Raw genomic sequence first — 24,627 nt, 5'->3', positions numbered from 1 at the left:
TAGACTTATATACCGCTTCATAGGGCTTTCAGCCCTCTCTAAGCAGTTTACAGAGTCAGCATATCGCCCCCACAGTCTGGGTCCTCATTTCACCCACCTCGGAAGGATGGAAGGCTGAGTCAAACTTGAGCCAGTGAGATTAGAACCGCTGAACTGCAGATAACAGTCAGCTGAAGTGGCCTGCAGTACTGCACCCTAACCACTGCGCCACCTCGGCGCTACCTCAATTATAAGACAGAATTTGCTTTTAATCAGTATGTTTTTATTACCTGATTCTTCCATCATTATATGCTGGGGTCCCTTCCACAATGGATTTGATAAAGAACGGCCGGTTTCCACTGTTTTCTTCATAACCTCCCACTATACTGAAGCCAAGACTTCCTGCTGTATTTCTTCGCAACACAATTTCTTTGCAACTGTACAAGGACCTACAAAAAAAAAAAAAAGAACATTCCATTTAAGTCATATTTCTAACTTAAAGTTCTAGCTGTTCATTACTTTCATTTTGCTTATTTGCTTCTCAGCCATAGCAGACTTTAAATTATCTGCCGTTCAGATTAAGATACATTTAGAAAAGCTGTTTATAGGCTTATAAGCAGCCCTCCGTTTAGTAATGGATCCTGGGATTTTTGTTGTATATTGTGATGGGTGTAAGTTGTAGCATCCATATGAATGACCCATTTTTTGTGGCAGTCACTAAGTGAATTCACTGCCTCCAATGGGCTTTTTTTGCCAGAAACTGGAAGAATAGAATAGAATAGAATAGAATAGAATTCTTTATTGGCCAAGTGTGGTTGGAAACAAAAGGAATTTGTCTTTGGGGCATATGCTCTCAGTGTACATAAAGAAAAATAAAATACATTAATAAAGAATCATGAGATATTCATAAGATACAACACTTAGTAATAGTCATAGGTTATTAATAAGCAATCAAATCATACTAGGAACAAATAAAACAATATAAATTGTAAAGATACAAGCAACATGGATATTGTCATAAGTGAGAAGTACTAGGAAGGAAGAGAAGAATAATAGTCTTAGTAAATTATTGGCAGTGTTGTGGGAATTAGTTGTTTAGCAGAGTGATGGCATGCGGGGAAAAACTCTCCTTGTGTCTAGTTGTTCTGGTGTGCGGTGACCTATAGCATCATTTTGAGGGTAGGAGTTGAACCAATTTATGTCCAGGATATAAAGGATCTTTAGATATTTTCACAGCCCTCTTTTTGACTCATGCAGTGTGCAGGTCCTCAATGGAAGGCAGGTTGGTAACAATTGATTTTTCTGCAGTTCTAATTATCCTCTGAAGTCTGTGTCTGTCTTGGGTTGCAGAGCCAAACCAGACAGTTATGGAGGTGCAGATGACAGACTATAATTCCTCTGCAGAGAATGATATATTAATTATAATTATAGGTATCATATATTAATTATAATTATAATTAAACTGTAAACACCAGTTTCCAGCAAAAAATAATAAGTCGCAGTGACAGGGCTGCAGGATGTAAATGTAAACAGCTGTAAATATGGGCCATTTCCTGGATGTTCAAAATGCAATACATCAGCACAAGGCGGTCCAGCTATTAGAGCTTTTTATCCAGGTCATAAATATTTTGGGGAGGGGGGGGAGTGTTGTAATTTCAAAGGGTCGCTAAGCAACGAATTGTAAACCAAGGATTACCTGCAATTCAGCATTCTATGTACGCAAAAAGCTTGCAGCATTGCATTATCAACATAGCTGATGAACCTTCTGTGTTGTAATTCCTTGGAGTAATTTAATTGGAGTAATTTAAAAATGAAAACACTGTTTGTTTGTTTGTTTGTTTTTTAAGGCAAACGATTTTTGCTCTGTTCTTCTGCAGGATTTTTATAGAATGGTAGATTAGACCCCTGAGAACTACAAGTATTCACCTGCTGGCAGAATATAAATGTATAATGTTTGTATAATAGCTAGCTGGCTTCTAATGTGAAAAGCAGGTGTCTGTTGGCTCTTTTTTTTTCATGGATCCAGTTTTATTCGTTTACCATCTGCGTGGGGTTTTCAGCATTCTGAATTCCACTTTTCATGCAGTCACAAACGCAGCAGATTTGCCAATGCCATGATCCAATGTTGTCAGGATTTCACTATTATTGATAGCTGTTCTTGGTACTAGGAAGCCACAAGGTTGTGTCTAATCACATGCACTGACTTCCAGAAATTTATTGTATTTTATAAACAACTGTATAGTTCAATTTACTAAAATTGGAGACAATCACACTTTTGAGAGATAATCCGTGCATGATCTTCTCACAATTCTGCAAATGAGTGTTAGGGTTTTTGCGCATAGGGGCTTAATCTTAAAATAGTGAGAAGAAACAACTGTAATAGACTACTATGTCACCAGACTATTCCAGACTCCTTGCTTACAACAGTAAAACAGAAAAAAAAAATTAAAATTCTACAATAAAATATAAACAACACCAAGCCATTAAACGCACCCGCTCCCCATTTCTAAATGCTCTCTGAAGAATTCAGTTTTAACCAACTTTGAAAAGGCAACAAAGCAAGACAACTGTTTCCTGACTTCAGCTCTCTCCCACGACACAAAAATGAAGGTTGTTGTTGGTGTGTGTGTGTGTGAGAGAGAGAGGGGGGAGGGGGGAAGAGAATGGGAGGGAGGGAGGGAAAGAGAGAGGAAAAGAGGAAGGGAGGGAAACAGAGAGAAAAAGAGAGAGGGAGGGAAAGAGAGGGAGGGAAGGAAACACACACAGAGAGAAATATATAGAGAGAAAAATAGAGAGGGAGAGAGAATGAGAGGGAGGGAAACAGAAAGAGAAAAGAGAGGGGGAAAGGGAGAATGAGAGAGGGGGAAGAGAGAGGGAAACAGGAAGGGAAACCGAAAGAAACAGAGAGAAAGAGAGTGGGGGAAAGAGAGAGAGGGTGGGAGGGAAAGAGAGAGAGGGAAATAGAGAAATAGAGAGAGAGAATGCAAGGGAGGGAAACAGAAACAGAGGGAGAGAAAGAGAAAATGAAAGGAAGAGAGAAAGAAACAGGAAGGGAAACACAGAGAAAAAGAAACAGAGAGAAAGAGAGTGGGGAAAGAGAGGGAGGGAAAGAGAGAGAGAATGAGACAGAGACAGAATGAGGGGGAAGAGACAGAGAGAGAGAAAGAGAATGAAGGGGGGAGAGAAAACAGGAAGAGCATGGGAAAGAGGGAGGGAGGGAAGAGGGGGAGGGAGGAAAAGAGAAAGAGAATGAGGGGGGGAGGGAAAGAGGGAGGGAAACACACAGAAACACACAGAGAGAAACAGAAAGAGGGAGAGAATGAGGGGGAAGAGAGAAAGAAACAAAGAAAGAGAGCGGGGGGAAAGAGGAAGGGTGGGAGGGAGAGAAACAGAGATACAGAAAAAAAGAGAATGAGAGGGGCAGAAGAGAGGGGGAAAGAGAGAGAGGGAAAGAGAGAGGGAGAGAGAGATAGAGGTTATGCAAGTGCAACTGTTATATTGTCTATAAATTAAGTGAAGAGAAAAACTGATAGGATTGTGACTCACTTCCATTTTGGCCCCAGGGTAATGAAAAGTGGACAAAACATCACAGCCTGGTCTCTCTGAAACCTTAACACATCCCAGGCAAGTCGGGATGAATCAGAGCAGCCACACACCCAAAGCTCCTGTCCATGTGTTTTGGAGATGGCAAAAAGTCTAGCTCTTTTAATGACTGGAACTTGCTTGGGTAATGCTTCTAGGCCTTCGAGACTTCAAAGCGGAAGGCTAAACCCTTCCATTGAGATGGAATGTCTCGCTCGGTCTTCAGTGAGTCATAGTTTAGATGTTCTTGTAGGGTGTTGCATAAGGGAAGTACTCCATGTTCTTCCTCTAGCATGGATATAGTAAGTGTTCTGCTACAGAACATCCCTGTCAGTGTTCATGCTGGAGATTGCATTTTGCTTCACTGAGTCCTGGGCAGTGAAAATAGGTTAAGTAGAGAAAACAGTGAAAAGAATCACTTATTCTGAAAAGACCCAGGCAGGCAGAGTAGAGTAGAGTAGAGTATAAGTAGAGTAGAGTAGAGTGTATAGTATAGTATAGTGTTGTGACTCAGCAGAAGTTTGCTGTGAGTTGAGTCGGGATGCAGGAATAACAATGCAGCTGGGGCTCGTTATCGTCATCTTCTGGAGATAAAAGGACTGATGGTGACATGCCCTGGTTGCAGAAGTCAACGTTCATTCGTTCATTCGTGGCTCGTCATTCATCGGTCGTGGTTTGTTTGTGAGAGGCACTTGGATAAGTGATTTGCTTTCTGTAACCCTGATTCAAAGAGACACTTGGAGAAGTGATTTGCTTTCTTTCTGTAAACCTGGTGTTGCTGTAATAGCTCTTTGTTTTTGCATTCTGCTGCGTAACCTTTTTGTCAGAGACCTTATTTATGTTTATTTTGGGCTCGCAGCCAGTGTGAGCCAGGACTGATAAAGTTATTTCCTTTTAAGTCTGTCTGACTGTCGTCTGTGAACGAGCGAAGAAGGGGGGACAGAACAGTATAGTATAGTATAGTATAGTATAGTATAGTATAGTATAGTATAGTAGAGTAGAGTAGAGTAGAGTAGAGTAGAGTAGAGTAGAGTAGAGTGTATAGTATATTTAACAACTGGTTTGGTGGTTGCTTTCTTTCTCACGCGCTTGCCCACGTCAGCGGTTTTAACAAAACGTACCTTCCATGTTACTTCTGGGGAGTAACACACCTGAAGCATGGAAACCCACCCTGCCGTGTGAATCATCTGAGAGGATATAGGTAAGTAAAGCACAGGGGTGGGGGTGCAGGCCAACCTGATCGTCGAAGTGAATCCGTTCGTTCCCCAGCTGATCGTCGAGCGACCGTTTCACTCGAACCAGTCCGAACCGGCTGAATCCCACTCCTGGTTTATAAGTGTGGGCAAAATGGTGATAAATCACTTTTTTCAGTGCCATTGTAACGTTGAACGGTCGTTAAACGATTAAATGAACTGTTGTAAGTCGTGGGCTGCCTGTACTGCAAAACTTTCTTTTTTTTTGTTATTGATTTGTAAAGTCAAGTGTACTTGTTTTTGAAGGTGCCTTTGGAATGACAGTCAATCCTTGCTAAATAATTCACAAACGATTTCCAGCCTGAAACACACAGTTAATCAGACCCTTATTTCTCCCAAGACAGTTCAATAACAAAAGGGGGAAAAAAAGAAAATACCCTTGAGGCCTATTTAACCTTTCCTCAGCTTTTGCTGGACGGTCGGCTGCCCTTCGTAGCACAAAACGAGAACTCTGCCCCTAAGAGGTTACATTCTTAGACCAAGGGGGAAATGAGTTAATGTGTATTAATGTGATGCATATTCTGGCGAAAAAGACCTGCTTAAAGGGCTTCCAGATGTGGCACGCAAAGCTCAGAAAAAGCAAGAACGGAAAAAAATAAGGCGTCCGATGCAGCTCACAAGGCAAGATTGAAGTAGGCGATCATCAGTTTTGCAAAAAGCAAGCAAATCCAAATACTGAATTCTGAGTGCCTCGTCAAATAAGCAAGGGCTAATAAGAAATACACCCCTGTTCCTGTCAATTATAATCAGCTTTTGCCCCTTTCCTTGTTAATCTGAATTTTTGAAGCCCAACACGCTAAGTACAGCATACTAATTCCCCTCGGTTTTCATACACACTGTGGATCCTTTCTGTGAGTGGTGCTGCAGCTGGAGATATGATTACAATGAATTTCCTGTTTCCAAACCTGCTGACATGGTGGGTAATTTTCCTCGAGTAAAAGAGGCCATAGAGAGAGGGGAAGGATGGAGAAACCAGTACATGTATAGTTTGGCATGGGAAAAAGGAGCCCCGGTAAAATTTGCGGCTGGTGCTAAGAAAGCAAAATCTTTCTTTGAGGATACGGGCGTGAAAGCACACACGGACACCCGTTTCCAAATTCTGTGCAAAATAATCAGGCGCCCTCTTTCGAATCACTCCAATAAGGCAGGAATAATGAAAGTCATTTTGCCATGCGATTGCTAAATATCATGCAACTGTTAAAGTTCCCCAGAAAGCAATAAGGCAATGTTATTTCTTTGTTATAAAATAAAGATGACGTTGAGCATTGCCACATTTCCTGTCTATGGGTGCTGAGGACACCATTTGTTGTTTACAGTTTCAAGACGTCATTTAAACTATTTAGTCTGATCCTTGCTAAGCTTGGGCGTCCCAAAACACGTACACTCGTCTCTATTTTGGAGTGAGGAACTTGTGAAACGCTCTTCTGACCTAGGCTTCCTGAGAAACCATAAATCACAATCTGAGTCCCCCAAACCCTCTTTTATTTATACGGCTGTGAATTATGGTCATTCACAGCCCGCAAGACTTCGAAAACAATCTATGAAGATTCTGACAGATGTCTGCTCGAGTTGCCACAGTCTTTCAGGGTAAGGTTGATAAGCATCCACCTTTATCGTCCTTGAAATGCTGCCAGAGACCTAATTGCCAATTAGTTTTGCAAGGCCAAACTTAGCACAGACTCGAACAGAACTTCTCAAAGCTTGAACCAACCAAATGAACTGATTGGTTCCTGCAAAAGCTCACGTCCTGTTCGCTCCTCTTTTATGTCTTATGGGAGGGGACAATCATCTCCAAGCCTTACTTCCAAGTCGCCCCTTTTTTCTTAATTGTTCTTTTGGCAGCTCTGCGCATGCACACACTGGGAACAGGCTCCCACTGTTTTTCTGCTTCACTGATGTCAGACTCCGGAGGCAGCACGTCTACCAGATGGCCTTGGCCCCCTCTCTGCCTCCGATGCGGAGCCCTCATCCGAGCCTTCCCCAGACTCCAGGACTGGCCCATGTTCCTCCCCAACCTCCTCACTGCCGAATCTGCTGCCAGCTCCGCAGGCTACCAGCAGGCCACAACAAACTGTAATTACATATTGAGATTGAGATTTATTAGATTTATATGCCGCCCTTCTCCCAAGGACTCAGGGCGGCGTACAACAATTAAAAGAAACACATGATATAAAAGTTAAAAAAAATTAAATGGAATATCCCAAACCCAATTAAAATTGACAATATATTTTTTTTAAAAAAAATTCGAATTAAAATTAACAGTGATCAATACTGTATTTTGTTTTGTTCAGGCCAGGCTGGCTTGCCGGAAAAGCCAACTTTTTAGGGCGCGTCAGAAGGACCGGAGGTCGGGGATTATACGAAGCTCCGGGGGCAGTTCATTCCAGAGGGAAGGCGCTCCCACAGAGAAGGCTCTCCCCCTGGGGGTCGCTAGCCGACACTGTCTGGCCGACGGCATCCTGAGGAGGCTCCCATATCTAACAACAAGGGTCCAGTCATTGATTAAAGGTAAGTTTGCTAATAAGTAAAAGGCCATGAGTTCTCCATTTGCACTTCGCACTATTATAAGCCTCTACACTTGTATTTTTAATATTTCCTTTGGGGGCTCTGCATTCTCTGTTTGCCTCTTTCTCTCCATTCCTTCTATCCAAGACCCCTTCTTAAGTATTTACACAATCTAGAAACTATGAATTGACCCTAGCTTCTGTTGACTTCTTGGACATGTTTATATAATTCCCCAGATCTGACTCTACTTAAAATCTCATCAGCATTTCTACATCCTTTCTCTCTTCATTGTTTTTCTTGGTTTTCACATTTTTTCCCTCCTTTTCTCATCTCCAGCTCTCTCTTAAGAATTCACTTTTATTTACAGTGATCACTTCTTTTTACATTTCAGTTTCTTTGTTTCCTCAGTTCTACCCAGCCCATTTTAATTCTGGGCATTGATGTAACCCTTTCATTTATAAGCCAGTGGTTTAATAGGGAAAACGAATAAGGTAAATTCTATCCATAGTTCAGGCTGATACTTGATGGGCTTCATAAAGTAGCATGGAATATAGAACGAGGTGAAAGATAAAGGATTCTGAGTGGACTGCAAAACTCCACAAGCCGCGTGGCATCGGCCCAAGACGACAAGGGTGCGGCCAACTTGGCAAGACTTCCCCCCTTCTCTCTCTCTCTCTCTCTCTCTTATATCTCAATTCTTATCTATAAATGCGGGGGGGGGGAGGAACCTGATATCAGTCTAGGGAAGTGATGGCTAAACCTTTCGGCACCGAGTGCCAAAATTGGAGCACCAGAACCCAAAAGAGAGCAGTTGGCCACTGTGCATGTGCATGGTGGCCAGCTGCTCTCCGAGTCCCATTGCATGCATGCACGGATGCTAGTTGGTCCAGCGCGCATGCGCAACAGCCAGCTCTCTCCTGGGTTCTGGCCCATGCATGCGTGCTGGCCAGCTGGTCTTCATGCAAAAAAGTCTTCATGCACCATGCCCAAAAGAGAAGCGGGTGATGACGCACAAGCCCATCTCTAGCACACATGCCATAGATTCACCACCACGGGTCTAGAGGCATTATGTCACTGAAGGCCTACTACTCCAATGGGTCTTAATCATTTCATTGCAATACACATTTCACAATTTCACAAGCACATTTTCAAATGTCCTCTATCAACTGGTTTGCTATTGAAGTCTACATAATAGGCCACAGAATCATAGGATGGTTTGCTTTGATGAAGCAATAAGGAGTAAACAGTTATTGCAAAATACAATGCAATACAATACAATAGCAGAGTTGGAAGGGAGCTTGGAGGTCTTCTAGTCCAACCCCCTGTCTAGGCAGGAAACCCTACACCACTTCAGACAAATGGTTATCCAACATCTTCTTAAAAACATCCAGTGTTGGAGCATTCACAGCTTCTGGAAGCAAGCTGTTCCACTGATTAATTGTTCTAATTGTCAGGAAATTTCTAGGTGGCTTCTCTCCTTGATTAGTTTCCACCCATTCCTTCTTGTCCTACCCTCAGGTGCCTTGGAGAATAGTTTGACTCCCTCTTCTTTGTGGCAACCCCTGAGATATTGGAAGACTGCTATCATGTCTCCCCTAGTCCTTCTTTTCATTAAACTAGACATATCCAGTTCCTGCAACTGTTCTTCATATGTTTTAGCCTCCAGTCCCCTAATCATCTTTGTTGCTCTTCTCTGCACTCTTTCTAGAGTCTTCACATCTTTTTTACATCATGGCGACCAAAACTGAATGCAGGATTCCAAGTGTGGCCTTACCAAACAAACCTTATTGGATTTCGTTTTGAAGAGGCAGACAGATGCTGAATCAGATCAAGGTCTAGTTGAATGAAAAGAAGGAGTAGGGGAGACATGATACCAGTGTTTCAATATCTCAGGGGCTGCTATAAACAAGAGGGAGTGAAGCTATTCTCCAAAGCACCTGAGGGCAGGGCAAGAAGCAATGGATGGAAATTCCAAAGGTGCCGTTTCAAGAGGCAACTGGACTTTTCTGGGTTTTCTTTGAAGATATTTCGCTTCTCATCCAAGAAGCTTCTTCATCTTTGGGACAACCACGACCTAGACATCTGAGAATCTCCATAGATAATGGAATGGAAACTAATCAAGCAGAGAAGTAACCTAGGAGGCATTTCCTGACAATTAGAACAATTAATCAGCAGAACAACTTGCCTCCCAAAGTTGTGGTTGCTCCAACAAAGTTTGTAAGAAGTTGGACAACCATCTGTCTGGAATGATATAGGGTTGCCTGTCTGAGCAAGGGGTATAGGCGTATATATGCCTGTTTTTCGGACTATAAGACGCACCAGAGTATAAGACGCACCTTAGTTTTTGAGAAGAAAAAAACTCCTCTGCTGGTAACCAGAGGCACCAGAGGTACTCCGGTGCCTCTGCCTACCAGCATTCATGGAATTCATCTGGCTAGCATCCTGTCAGTGTGTGTGAGAGTTGAGGGCTATTTGGAAACAGAGGTACTCCGGTGCCTCTGCCTACCAGCATTCATGGAATTCATCTGGCTAGCATCCTGTCAGTGTGTGAGAGAGTTGAAGGCTTTTTGGAAACAAACAGAGGTACTCCGGTGCCTCTGCCTACCAGCATTCATGGAATTCATCTGGCTAGCATCCTGTCAGTGTCTGAGAGAGTTGAGGGCTATTTGGAAACAAACAGAGGTACTCCGGTGCCTCTGCCTACCAGCATTCATGGAATTCATCTGGCTAGCATCCTGTCAGTGTGTGAGAGAGTTGAGGGCTTTTTGGAAACAAACAGTATTTGCTGTGTGAGCAACAAGGAAGGAGACAGCAAGGAGCCTGGGCGTGGCTTGTTCTGTACTAAAGCTGCATGCTGCGTTGATAGCTGAAACTAAAACTGAAAGTGAAACTCCTCTCCTCTGCTGAATTACCATGTTGGAAAACATGCTTTTGGTATTGTATATTTACTTCTTATATTTACTTATGTTCCCCCCCAAAATGGCTTAAAAATAATCCTTGCACACATGTAACGTATAACTGAAACAAAACCACAAACACCCGCTTTCCAGTATAATCTTATATATTGCAATAAATATGAATAAGACTGAACAAAACAAAAGATTTGTGGCAAATCTGTTAAGAGTGTCTTGTGTAATTGATTTTCCTTATTTTATGGGCTGCTGAAGTTCAGGTTGAGGGTAAATTTAATAGTGTGTCATCCTGGCAGTACCTCATTTTTTTAAAAAAACAATCAGGTTGATATAAATGTTGCAATGAAGTATAAATCAGATCCCAAGAAGACATTTAAATGCATTTTGTGAGTGGGTAACAAACTATGCACTTTGTGGTTTCATTTTATTTGGGTTTTCTTTCTTTTTTTTTGTACAAAAAATATAACACAGCTGCTTCTAGCCCATTAGAACAGTTTTTAAGGCTGGCGGAGGGTGAACGGGAAAACGGTTTGGACAATTTCACCACCACTGTGTGCAGAGTTTTTGAACATCTGGGCGAAGACAAACAATTTAAATCAACCTAGAACTGAAACGGTGCCTGTGAAATCTGCAAGCTGTATAGATGTTGTGCAAAGACCCAGGGTGGTCCAATCTTAAAGCAGGACTCTCTATGGATGTACAGGTAGTCCTTGGCTTACGATAGTTCATTTAGTGACTGTTCGAAGTTACAACAACACTGAAAAAAGTGCTTTTTTACTACCGGTTCTGTGGGTATGCCTTAGTGGCCATGGCAGGGGAAGGATACTGCAAAATCTCCATTCCCACCTCACTCCAGGGGAAGGATACTGAAAAATCTCCATTCCCTCCCCACTCCAGGGGAAAGATACTGCAAAATCCCCATTCCCTCCCCATTCCAGGGGAAGGATACTGCAAAATCCCCATTTCCTCCCCACTCCAGGGGAAGGATACTGCAAAATCTCCATTTTCTCCCGATCAGCTGGGACTCAGGAGGGAGAGGATAGATGGGGACGGGGCCAGTCAGTTTAAATGCCTTTGTGAACTGGAATAGTAGTGTTTGTATCTCCGCTCAGCATGGGAGTGAAATCATCATCTTTTTACACCACGTGATGGGACAGATTATGGAAAGTCAGAAGTATCTTAACACTGAAGTGTAAGTTTTGCTATTAAGAATGGCTGATAATAAGCTTGAGCTGAATGAGATTCCTAATCGTGGAGTTAACTGCATGTCACAAGTGCCATAGGTTAGCCATCCGGGGCTAGGTCTATTAAAAAGAGAAAAGAAGGGGCAGGAACATTTCAAGATCTTCTTGCTGCCTTAAACCAGGTCAGTATGTCCTGTGTCCAGGAATACATCCATAGCTACGACAGATGCAGCATGGGGAAAGCAGAAGGGATTTCAAAGAGCCTGTAGTTAATTCAAATATCTGTGCAGTGCATTAAACTGAGCGAGAATCACATAAGCCTCATAAAACTTCCTTTGCTTGAACTCACCTTGGTAATTCAAGCCACATCACCCAGGAAGGAGACCACTCGCTCTGACTGGAGGTTCTCAAATTGGCATCAGGCAATAAGTCCCCGTTTTCTCCTTCCGTGGTCTCACACGCTTTCAGTTCTAGTGCTTTGAACACCACCGACGAGGAGACATTTTTCAAATGGGCTACCGCCTCTCCGCGGCTGACACCTGTCAGATCAATTCCATTCACGTTGAGCAGGATATCGCCTGTTGGACATGAAAAACAAAATAGTGGAAACATTTTTAATTCAACGCTACGCTCACCACTTACCTTCGCTACCAGTTCGCAAATCTGAGCTCGCCTGAGCTACCTCCGCACATGTGCAGGACCTTCCGCGCATGTGCAGAGCATCAAAAATAGGACGTGATGACGTCTAGGTGAGCAGGAGTCTGCTACTGCCTGCAATGGTAAGTAGAACAGCAGGGGGGGGAAATCCACTGTGCCGAGCGATTTAAATTAGCTAGAAAGCAGGAAATCCGAATATTCTAGCTAATATAAATAGTGCATCACAGCTGATTGTCGGAAATACCAGTTCGCCAGAATTGGTAGCATTTTTTTTTATTACTGGTTCAGGTGCACTGGTAGCATTATTTACTACTGGTTCGAGCAAACCATTCCGAACCGGTAGCATTTCACTACTCCAAAAGGGACCAACTCAGACTGTTTATGACTGGATATGATCACTGGTCTCACATACATTTTTGATGGAGATTTATATTAATACTATATTTTTTATTTGGGTTTTGTATGTACTCTGCCCTAAATTCCATTTTTAGAACAACAGTGTCACCAAGAAGCTTAAGGTTTTTTTTAGTTACAACTATCAGAGCTATTGCAAATGTACATAGAGTCTACATTTAATTTCCAGATCAGAAAGTTCCAGAAACTTAGTTTTGGACATCTTTTTAACTCCAGGCCTTAATCAACCATTTATAAAAATGGAAATCAATTGTTTTGGGCAAAAGAGATGTATGTGCTATCTGGAATTAATGACAATACATTTGTGGCCCTATGAATATTGCAACAGAATATGCCTAAGTGTGCACAGGGAGATGTACAGTATGTGTAAATAATGGAAAATTAAGTATTTGTGAATGTTGTTGGTTTGTCTGTTTTGGTACCTTTAAAAACATTACTATAATTTATTGTTAAGCTCATCAAGACTAATTCTAGTTTGCTATGTTCTTGGAAACTGCTAACCTACAAATGCCGACTAACCTGAAAAAAATTCAAATATATGAAGCTAATCTGTCTAATATGCTCACTAAACTCCTTACACTCTTATTGACAATAATTAATAACTCTATGGTTGGCATCCTCTATCCATTAAACAAATAATTGGCATGTATTAATTAATTAATTAATTAATTAACTTACTTAATTTATCATATCCTTATATAGGGTTAGGGTACTTATATATTTAAGGGGTCTAATGTTGACTAGATAATACTGTTCCGCGTAAGAATGCTAGATTGTAAGTATGAGTTAATTGGTATATAATCATGCATCCATCTTGCATTAACAGAGGTGGGCCGCTACAGGTTTGCTCGGGTTCGGGAGAACCTGTAGCTAACATTATGACTGATTCGGAGAACCTCCAAATACCACCGCTGGCAGGCTCCTCCCCTCCCAGGAGTCTCCATGTGGCCCGTTTTGGATCCGAGGTAAGTGTAGGGCCCATGCGGAGGCTTGGGGAGGGGGTGAAACGGGCCTCCTGGAAGTTCTGGAAGGCCAGAAACGGGCCCCTGGAGAGCCTCTGGAGCCCGAGGGAGGAAGTTTTCACCCTCCCAGAGGCTCGAGAAAAGCCTCCGGAGCCTGGGGAAGGCAAAAACACCCCGCACCCCGCCATGGTGCAGGAGGCAGACTAGGCCACACCCACCATGGCCACACCCACACAGCAACTGAGCAGAGAATCTGTTGCTAAATTTTTTAAAATATATATATTTTTATTTTCAAAACAAACATACAAATCCTCCTTTTTTACATACTGTAGAAAGTGTATCAGTTGGTTACAAAAGGCTTTCATGCATCTCTTCCACCGTCATCAAATATAATTCATAATTAATTCTAATATCTTAACTCGGATATTTATTATATTACCATAATCATACCTCCACTTTTATTTGACTACGATTATTTAAACGTCCTTCATCATAAAATAAACCAAGATTTAATACAAAACCACATACTGGCATTTCATTTACTTATTTATAAAATCCTCCATTAACATTAGATCCTCATATCCTATTCTAGCTAAACATCCATAATATTTATTACCAAAATTTTCTAATCCTCCTTTCCAAATCCCTGTTTACCATTTACATCCAATTTGTTGCTGAAATTTTTGAAGCCCAGCCCTGCTTGCATATATTTAGGAGGAAAGAGAGATCAACATCTTTTAGTGGGTATTCAAATTTTTGAAATTAATCATTATTAATGATGGTTTAAGACTTTAGTGCGCACAATCATGGATTGAAAAATTGATATGCCTATAGGAGAGGGGACGTCATATCTTGCATGTTAAACTCCCCCCCCTTCCTAAACGTGGCTAATTCATAGCACGCTATCCCCAAAATGATGTTCAAAACTAACATTTGGGAGCACTGAAAACAAGTTTAAACTTGGGGAGAACCCTGAAAAAAAAGTGTCAAGTTTTTTTACAGATACTTGTGGCATCTGGAACAAATTAGGAGGCAATTTCTTCTCTGTTCTCAATTTATCTCCAGCCATTTTAGATGCCGACTCCCACATGGGAATAGGTAATGCTGGAACTGGATAGCATATGGAGACATCGGTGTAAAAAAATTAAGGTTAAAAAACTGACAGGGAGATCAGATTTTATTTTTAATAATAGCAGAACGTAGGCACATTCAAAATTAAATTCCATGAAGTTCAATGGAACTTGCCTCTTGGTATAGAAGCATAAAAGTGCATCATTTGCTAACTTGTTTTGGCTGCTATATGAGGTGGGGTCAGGCTGAGTGATAGTGAACGATCATTTAGTACCAGGGGTGGGCTTCAAAAATTTCAGCAAGGGGTTCTCTGTCCAGTTGCTGGGTGGGCATGGGCGTGGTGGGTGTGGCCTAGTCGGCCTCCTGTATGACAGCAGGGGGAGGGTTCCACCTTTCCCAGGCTCTGGAGGCTTTCCTTGAGCCTCTGGGTGGGTGAAAACTGCCTCCCCGGGCTTCAGACGCCCTCCGGAGGCCCGTTTCCAGCCTTCCAGAACTTCCAGGAGGCCCGTTGACCCCCCTCCCCAGCCTCCACACAGGCCCTGCACTTATCTTGCATTCAAAACGGGCCACATGGAGATTCCTGGGAGGGGTGGGGTTGGATGGGCAGGGCCAGCCAGGGGTAGGATTTTGAGGTTCTCCGAACTGGCCATAATGTTAGCTATGAGTTCTCCTGAACCTGGGCAAACCCGTATCAGCCCACTCATGTTTAGTACCCAATTATAGCAGAATGGGGAGTTGAAGTGGGTCTCCACTGATCTAAACAAAAACTCCAATCATGATACCAAGGGTCAGCAACCTGTGGCTCTGGAGCCACATGTGGCTCTTTCATCCCTCTGCTGTGGCTCCCTGTCACCAGTCAGCAGCACCACAATTTTGAGAGGAGCTTCCGGTTTGGGGCGGGGGAGTAGGGCATGCCAGGAGGAGATTCTACGGCAAGGGGTGGGTCAGCTCTGGTCAACTCCACAATTGATAAGATTTATGTTTAGGACAGGGAGAGGAAAAAGGATGCCGCGCTAGGAGGAGACTCTATGGTGGGTAAACGGGACTTCCAGTAGGCTCCAGAATTGAATGGAGGGCTTCTGGTGGCTCTTTGTGGTTCTTTTTTCCTATGAAAAAAACTGAGTGTTTAAGGTTGCCGACCCCTGCATTATACATTCAATGACTAATTTTCCCCAGCTTTGACTTCCCTTTTTTTCGTAGGAAATATCTGGAGCTTTAGGAAAATTAAAATCTTTAACTGAAAACGATGCCAATGTCAGAAGTGAATGAGTGGAGACTGGTTTTTCAGGAGCCTTGTTTCTAATAAATCAGGAAGCATCTCCATACTCCTTGGTCCACATCTGGCTGTCATCATTATTTTGTGTGTGTGTCAAATAAGACCTTTCCTTGTGCCAGTAAGTGTAGGAGGTGGGTCATGCTGCTGAGTCTGCAGTCTTTCAAGCAATCAAAGTGTTTCCTTATTAGTTCTCGCCTGAAAAGCAGGATTCTCCCAAGCCACAACTTACACAATATGAGATAAATCTAGGAATAGATGTTTTCTCAGGCGAGATAATGAACAGAGTTCTTTAAAATTGCTCCTTTGGCACCACCAGGGGAAACGTAGAGTGGTTGCTGTTATAAAACTTAAGTATTTTATAAAAAGTTAGCAAACTGTATTGCATTTTAAAGTAAATGTTGTTCCTCCCATCCTTCAATCAGAGCATTAAAAAACTATATAGCCAGAGGTGGGTTTCACACAGGGGTGGGTTTCAACCGGTTCGCGGCGGTCCCCGCAAACCGGTTGGTCGGTGAACCTGGAAGTAAGTAACTTCCGGGAACGGCGAAGGGCGCACCCGCCCGCCCGCGCTCCTTACCCGTTTTTGACAAGTTCTGCGCTTCCACGCATGCGCAGGATGCATACAGCGCCTGCGCGATCCTCCAGGAGCAGCTGGAGCATCGCACAGACACTAGTACGCATGCGCGTGCACGAGGACGCCGCCAGCCCTGTTCCAACCGAACCGGTTGGAACGGGGCGAGAAACCCACCCCTGGTTTCACATCATATTAACACTGGTTCGCCGCACACCGAAAATGTGAGTGCGTGTGTGCGCCTTCTGTGCAAGCGCTTTCCTCAGGCACCTGGCTTGCACGCAGCTTAGAAAACATGGCTCAATAGGATGGCGTAGCCCCGGGGCAAGTGGGTGGGTGTCACAACTGGTTCGTCCGAACCAGTGCAAACCGGCTGAATATGACCACTGCATATAACTCTGCCAATTGTCTGGAGATTACAGCTCTATGCCCTACTATTCTTTCATTGGTAGCATTTCAAAATCTTATTTATTTATTTATTGGGGGCTTCTTTGGGTTCTAAAAGGATTGATAAGATGTGAAAAACTAAACCAGGGGTGCCAAGCCTTGGCAACGTTTAAGACTTGCGGACTTCAGCTTCCAGAATTCCCCAGCCAGCTTGTGGGAATTCTGGCTGGGGAATTCTGGGAGCTGAAGTCCACAAGTCTTAAAAGTTGCCAAGGTTGGATACCCTTCAACTAAACTAAGCAGAAGAGAAGAAGAATGCTTGTCTGTATTTAGCGCCCCTTAAATGTAAAAATCCTAATTATCATAATTATTTATTCTTACTTGTATCTTTATAGGTTGGTAGCCACCCAGAACCATAACAAATTAAAGAGGCTTAGAAATCCAATAAATAAATAGACACATATCATTTTCCAAAACTTCAGTCTTAACATGATGGGAAATACAGCAGATAGGGAAACCTATGACAATTTCCCCGATTAATCTATGAAATATTCAACCTCAGGCTGGTAATGATTTTGTTTATTGCATATTGGACTTTACTGTTTTGATATGTCGAATTGTATTGCAAATCAGCTAGAGAACACAGCTATTAAGCTAGCTTTGTTCTCCTTATTGCAACTTATTTTCCTGCATCAACAGTCAAATCTTAGCAGAAATACTAGAAGATGTGTTGAAAGGCACTTGAAGTAGAGCATATGACAATAACTCAGAGCAATGAATTAATGAGTTTATTCATTTCATTCATTCAAGAAACGTAGGTGTCTCAAGGACTCCCTAATCAGAAAAATGATATCCAACCCCCCAAGTTATTTTCACTCATCTACCCCAAACCTTAATGAGCATTTATTACAGCTTATATTTAATGTTCTCCCCTTGAAATCTTTAGTGGGTAAATCCCATAATATCCATGGCCCTGGAGGCTTTGTCTATGTAAATCAGGGAAGGATGGTTTAGCGATTTACTGATTAATAGAGTTGGATGGGACTTTGTGGGTCATCTAGTCCAACCCCCTGCCCAAGCAGGAGACCTTATACCTGTGATGGCAGACACGCAACAGAGGTGGCATGCAGCACCCTCTCTGATGGAACGCAAGCTATCACCCCAGTTCAGCTTCGCTGCGCATACCCGGGTGCCTCCCGCTGGCCAGCTGATCTTCAGGTCCCGGTGTATGCACAGGGGGAGGGCGTCAGAGGTGGTATTCAGCCAGTTCGTACTGCTTCAGGTGAACCGCTAGCGGAAATACTGAATAGTTCGGAGAATCGGCAAATACCACTTCTGGTTGGCCCCGCCCTCCTGCGCCCGTCATTCCCTGTCCTAGAGTCCCTTGTTTTTTAGCTCAGCTGATTCGCGGAGTGGATTGCCGTGCCTCAGTTCAGCTCACCAGCGCTGACACCGAGGGCGGTCTTTGAGTACTGCGCGAAGGATGCTCTCATAGAACCGGTAGGAAAAGATTTGAAATCCTACCACTGGGGCACATGGCCTCATGTGGGGGGACTGTGTGCACATGCCCGAGGGGCCCTGCGCTGCAATGTCCATAAGAAAAAAATTGGCTACAGTATAGTACCATCTTGTACCAATTATCTGGACATACCTTTAACAATCTTTGGACCATAATGTTATTATCCACTTTTAATGTAAATACTTTTAATTATATTTTAATGTCAGTATTTTTAATATAGTGTAAAGACAAATGTATATTGCTGGTCTTTGACCGTAATAAAGATCTTACTTACTTACTTACTCTCCCTCGTGTGCCCGCCCCCCTCCGCATGCACGACAGATACCTGAAGACAAGTTGGCCGGCGGGAGGCAGGTGCAGATGCACGGTGGAGCTCAGCTGGGGCAACGACTGGCATGCCTGCAGAGAGGGCTCAGTGTGCCACCATCACCTGTATAGGGTCTCCTGTTTTGAGCAGGGGATTGGACTAGAAGACCTCCAAGGTCCCTTGAAACCCTGTTATTTGAATGTTTTGTGTTCCAGTGATCCAATCCAGTATAATTTGACTTCTCCAAGATTCAACAGTACAGTAATGACAGAAGAAGCCAGCACAAAAACTGTTCCAGCTCAGCACATTTTAAAAAGTACATACAGAAGACTGAAAAATGAAGTTGCTTTGAGGTGGGTTCCCATCTCAAAATTATGTCCTAAACTGACATGCAATCACCTGTTTTTATTCGGCCGTCTCTGCTGATGACTCCACCCGGCTCAACACTTAAGACATAAATAGGTAGGTTCCACTCTCTGTGTGAAGACAGACCTCCTGCCACCGTCATTCCCAGGGACTCTGCATTATCTTTTCGGACAATGACCACTTTTTCCTGACAGGTAACTGCGTGAAGGGCACTCTGCGAAGGACAAAGAGCAAACATAAATTTAGTCACTGGGCAAAGGTTAATTGGGACCAGTTTATCATTCATTCATTTGTCCCATTGTCCACCTTCTTAACTCACCTTGCTTCATTATCCCTGCCGTATAGTTGTGCAATATGACAAGCTTTCTCTCTCCCCCTTCCCTCCTTCCCATATGTATATATAAGGTATATATGTGCTAGTTGTTTCCGACTCTAAGGGGTGGTGCTCATCTCCGTTTCAAAGCTGAAGAGCCAGCACTATCTGAAGATGTCTCCGTGGCCATGTGGCCGGCATGACTAAACACCGAAGGCGCATGGAACGCTGTTACCTTCCCACCAAAGATGGTTCCTATTTTTCTATTTGCATTTTTTACATGCTTTCAAACTGTTAGGTTGGCAGATGCTGGGACAAGTAACGGGAGCTGACTCCATTACGCGGCTAGGGATTCGAACCGCTGAACTGCCGACCTTAGGTTTCATGAAGCTAGGATCTCTGTAACTGCTGAAATATATTGGATATCTTTCTAAGGTTTCAAAATACCTTTTTGCAGGGGTAAAATCATGCAAATGTAGAGTTTCAGATATTTAGCATCTGGCAGCAAATAGCCCGAATCCTCTTGGATTCTTACATAAACCCAGACCTTGAGGGAATAAGGGTGTTTGCAAGGTGTGGTCAAAAGAATTCAAGGTGATAGTTGCATCAACACAATCAAAGCCATGATTGTCCTGTGTGTTATGCATAAAACACCTGCAGAGTTTTGATTGCGCTATTGTCACCGACCATCCTGGCGTTTTTCACCACACCCTGCAGATACTCCCTGTTGGAGAAGGATTCTGTGCCCTTTTTTAAAATAAGCCAGGAAACTATTCCTTCATCTTCTGTAAGATACAGAAGGATCTTGACAAACTTGAACATTGGGCCCTATGTAACAAAATGAATTTCAATGGTGAAAAAAGTAAGGTTCTACATTTAGGCAAGAAAAACAAAATGCACAGGTACAGTATAGGTGGTACCTTGCTCAATAGTAGTAACTGTGAGAGGGATCTTGGAGTCCTAGTGGACAACCATTTAAATAGGAGCCAGCTGTGTGCAGCAGCTGCCAAAAAAGCCAACACAGTTCTAGGCTACATAAACAGAGGGATAGAATCAAGATCACGTGAAGTGTTAATACCACTTTATAAGGCCCTGGAAAGGCCACACTTGGAATACTGCATTCAGTTTTGGTCACCACGATGTAGAAAAGATGTGGAGACTCTAGAAAGAGTGCAGAGAAGAGCAAGGAAGATTATTAGGGGACTGGAGGCTAAAACACATGAAGAACGGTTGCAGGAACTGGGTATGTCCAGTTTAATGAAAAGAAGGGCTAGGGGAGACATGATAGCAGTCTTCCAATATCTCAGGGGTTGCCACAAAGAAGAGGGAGTCAAGCTATTCTCCAAGGCACCTGAGGGTAGAACAAGAAGCAATGGGTGGAAACTAATCAAAGAGGGAAGCAACTTAGAACTGTGGAGAAATTTCCTGACAGTGAGAACAATCAATCAGTGGAAGAACTTGCCTCCAGGGGTTGTGAATGCTCCAACACTGGAAGTTTTCAAGAAGATGTTGGATAACCATTTGGAGGTTGGACTAGGAGACCTCCAAGGTCCCCTCTAACTGTTATTCTATTCTATCTCCTTAGCAAAAAAATAATCCAGGTTGAGTTCATTTCTATTTTTGTGATTTTTCTCGCTGGCAAGTTTGTTGGTTTGAAAGGAAATGTCTTTTTTTTTGCAAGTCAGCGAACTTTTGAACTGAAGCATGGAAATTCTATTTCCTCTGTCTCGGTAAAATAGGCTATTCTTAAAAATGCTTCCACAGAGAAGAAGGTGATGTTGTTGATCTCTTGAAGACTGATCTGCTGTCACCAACTTCATTTTGTTAGGAAGAGGAGGAAATTACTGATTTCTCCTTAGGTCACGAGCAAAACCTTTTAGAAGTTTCTCTTAAAAGCTACTTCTCATTTAGATTGCAATAAATGCCAAGCAATCTTAAAGGCCCAAAAGGAATGCTGGTGAATGGGTTTCCTTCTTTCCTTTTAGATTATAAAAGAACATTTGTGCACGGAATGAGGGGATAGTGAGGGTAAGGGGAAGAAACTGAAATTTATTCCGTACTTAGTTTTACTACCGATAACCAAGACCTTTAGTTCCAAGAAAGTGTTCTCAGGGGTGATTTTTTTTTAAAATAACCAATTCCATCTAGGCTTATAGCATTACTGTGGGGGCTCCATTGATAGGGAAATCCCAATAGGTTGCCTCCATGGTAATATTCGTTGTTTTGTAAACATTGGCAGCAATTTATTCTGGGAGGCTGATATCTGTCTTTGAACATTAGATGTTAGATAGATAGATAGATAGATAGACAGACAGACAGACAGACAGACAGACAGACAGACAGATGATAGATAGACAGACAGATGATAGATAGATAGATAGATAGATAGATAGATAGATAGATAGATAGATAGACAGACAGACAGACAGATGATAGATAGACAGACAGATGATAGATAGATAGATAGATAGATAGATAGATAGATAGATAGATAGATAGATAGATAGATAGATATAGATATAGATATAGATATACCGGTAGATATAGATAAATAGACAGACAGACAGACAGATGGACGGACAGAGATAGATAGATAGATAGATAGATAGATAGATAGATAGATAGATAGATAGATAAAGATAGATAAAGATAGATAGATAGATAGATAGACAGACAGACAGACAGACATACATACATACATACATACATATATGTTATATTTGTGCTGATAAATAAATAAATAAATGGAGACTAGTATAGATCTATTTCAAGCTATTTAGCTCTCATAAGCTAGCCATACCCTTACTGGGATTTGAACCTGGGCTATATTACATATTAGGCAGACGTCTTAGCCATTAGGCCACAGGCTCTGATGCGTTATCAGCCAAGCCTTTTACAACCCCCGGTATGCCCAAATATGGGAGGAAGGTCACTACTACATATATATGTATATGAGGATGCAGGAATAACAATGCAGCTGGGGCTCATTAGTGTGGTCTTCTGGAGATAAAAGGACTGATGGTGCCACGCCCTGGTGACAGAAGTCAACGTTCATCGTTCGTTCATGGTTCATCGTTCATCGGTCGTGGTTTGTTTGTGAGAGGCACTTGGATAAGTGATTTGCTTTCTGTAACCCTGATTCAAAGAGACACTTGGAGAAGTGATTTGTTTTCTTTCTGTACACCTGGTTTTGCCGTAAGAGATCTTTGTTTTTGCATTCTGTTATCTTCTTGCCAGAGACTTTATTTATGTTTAATTTTGGGCTCGCAGCCAGCGGAAGCCAGGACTAATAAAGTTATTTCCTTTTAAGTCTGTCTGCCTGTTGTCTTTGAACGAGCGAAGAACGGGGTTCAGAACAGGTTCCCCCCCCCCACTCCCTCCCGGGATCGTACTTTAAAGTCTGTGGCGAGCGGCCGCCTTCTATTCCTCCTACTGCTGCCGGTCTCCTGGCCAGATCCAGCCGCGAGCGGCACCGGCAGGCAAATGGGGTGTGCATGCACAGCGAACCGATTCAAATCATCCCTACTAGTTCGCCTGAACCGGTCCAAATCGGTCGAATTTCACTGCTGATCTAATGGTTCTCTTCAGTTGGCATCTTGCGTCATGCGCGGTGTAGAAATGTCTGACACGGCACGATTCCCTCCCAATGGAAGTGAGTGAAATTTGGATATGCAATAATCCGAGGGCCTCCCAGCTTCCCTGATCTCTGGTGCTGGACAAGCCAATGTTTACGATTGTCCCTGGCTTCAGAGCCAGGCTCTTCCCTCACAGAGGCAGGATGTCGTGGGTTTTCATCGCCAAAAGGGACAGATGAACCACTTTACAATAACAAATGATGTTGAAGGCTGAAGCTTATTCTTGGCACTGGGTAGTAGAAACTTGAAAGCAATATTGGCCCCTCATTTACATCTGTGCTCTAGAAATTTCTCATCCAAGAGTTGACTCTCAAAGTAAGAAAAAGGAGTGGTGGGGGGGAGGGAATGGGGTAATTTAAATCAAATTATCCTACAGCGGGGAAATATTTAAGCATGATAACGGTCTGTATAGTAACCTGGAAGGTTGTGCAATCAATTCCTTTTTGCCTCTGTCACACAGGAGTAAAATCCATCTAAGTGTATAGGACAGAAGTTTGAGTTGGACACTGGAGTCTTGGAAGAAATGTACATCTGGGTTCAGTTCCAAGTGGGGAGAAAGAAACTGGAAACATGGAGGCTGCTTGGAAAGATGGCTTAATGGCAGACAGGACCACATGGCTTGAGGTCTTGGGCAAAAAAGGGGTAGAGATGCTGAGAGTGCCCTGGTTTTATGCCCTCTGTTGGGCTTTGAATTTGAGCTTGTGTTCTGATTGGTTGTCAGATCCCCATGGGGCCATGCAGGAGTTAACTTTGTAGGTTGTCTGTGTCCCAAGCTTGGTTGACTCTTGCTGGGTGATGATGTAATAAAGGGGTTTTGGGGAATTCCTCTTATGGCTCCGCCTGAAGGAGGTAGATCTTTGTTATGTAGAATAGACTGGTTCAGGCCTTACTGGCCCATTGACAAAGGTGTGTGTGTGGGGGTGAGTTTCTGCCTCCCTTTAAGGGGAAATATCCTGCCCTTTTAATATTTCCTAAAATATCTCATTTTCCTAGGAGAGAGATGGGTGCCAACTTCCTACAGAAGTCTCTGTAGGAAGCCCTTCATGGTATTGGACCTGGGTACTTGAGAGACCACCTGCTGCCAATTACCTCCACCAGACCGATTAGATTGCACAGACTAGGCCTCCTCCGAATTCCATCCGCCGGCCAGTGTCAACTGGCGATTACCCGGAGGAGATCCTTCTCTGTTGCTGCTCCGACCCTCTGGAACGAACTCCCCGTGGAGATTCGCACCCTCACCACCCTCCAGGCCTTCCGCATAGCCCTTAAAACCTGGCTGTTCCGACAGGCCTGGGGCTAAAGAATCGTTGCCCCTATCTCGAATGGTATGATTGTTGCGTTTTTTAATTATGTATTGTTTTGTGTTGTTGTCAACAGTCTGTATCCCCCTTCCCTTGTTTGAGTTGTGAGCCGCCCTGAGTCCCTTTGGGGAAAAGGGCGGCATACAAATGAAATAAAACTCTAAACTCTAAAACTCTGCAAAACTCTATAAAATTGGGACAACATCTATTGCATAGCAACTGTGAAATAAGACTCTTCAAAGGAACTCGCACTCAAGCGATTTTAAAAGGAGAGCGCAGAGATTTTGTTTTTGCAAGAGGGGAAAGAAAATAATTCCCGCATGAAGAGATTCACTTAAATGATCCCAGCAGGAATCAGAAGATATGCACTAGATAGCAGAGAGCTGGGTAAGAATCCTGAGGCACGTTTAGAAACCCTTTTTCAGCTTCATTC

At 43.0% G+C, this 24,627-nt stretch overlaps 1 protein-coding gene across 1 annotated transcript in view; it reads right to left on the bottom strand.

Moving 5' to 3' along the window:
- The window catches only part of LNX1 (ligand of numb-protein X 1), a 119,507-nt gene that overhangs the window by 2,234 nt on the left and 92,646 nt on the right, over window positions 1-24,627 (bottom strand). Inside the window, exons 7-9 of the mRNA XM_032223880.1 lie at window positions 18,979-19,159; window positions 11,765-11,993; window positions 270-428 (exon numbers count right to left, since the gene is read on the bottom strand). Coding sequence (XP_032079771.1) covers window positions 270-428; window positions 11,765-11,993; window positions 18,979-19,159 — 569 coding nt within the window. The remainder of the gene's footprint in view (window positions 1-269; window positions 429-11,764; window positions 11,994-18,978; window positions 19,160-24,627) is intronic.

The sequence above is a fragment of the Thamnophis elegans genome, chromosome 9, assembly GCF_009769535.1.
Source record: "Thamnophis elegans isolate rThaEle1 chromosome 9, rThaEle1.pri, whole genome shotgun sequence".
Taxonomy (NCBI): Eukaryota; Metazoa; Chordata; class Lepidosauria; order Squamata; family Colubridae; genus Thamnophis; species Thamnophis elegans.
The sequence above is the reverse complement of the archived record's forward strand: the minus strand, read 5'-3'. Positions and strand labels throughout refer to the sequence as shown.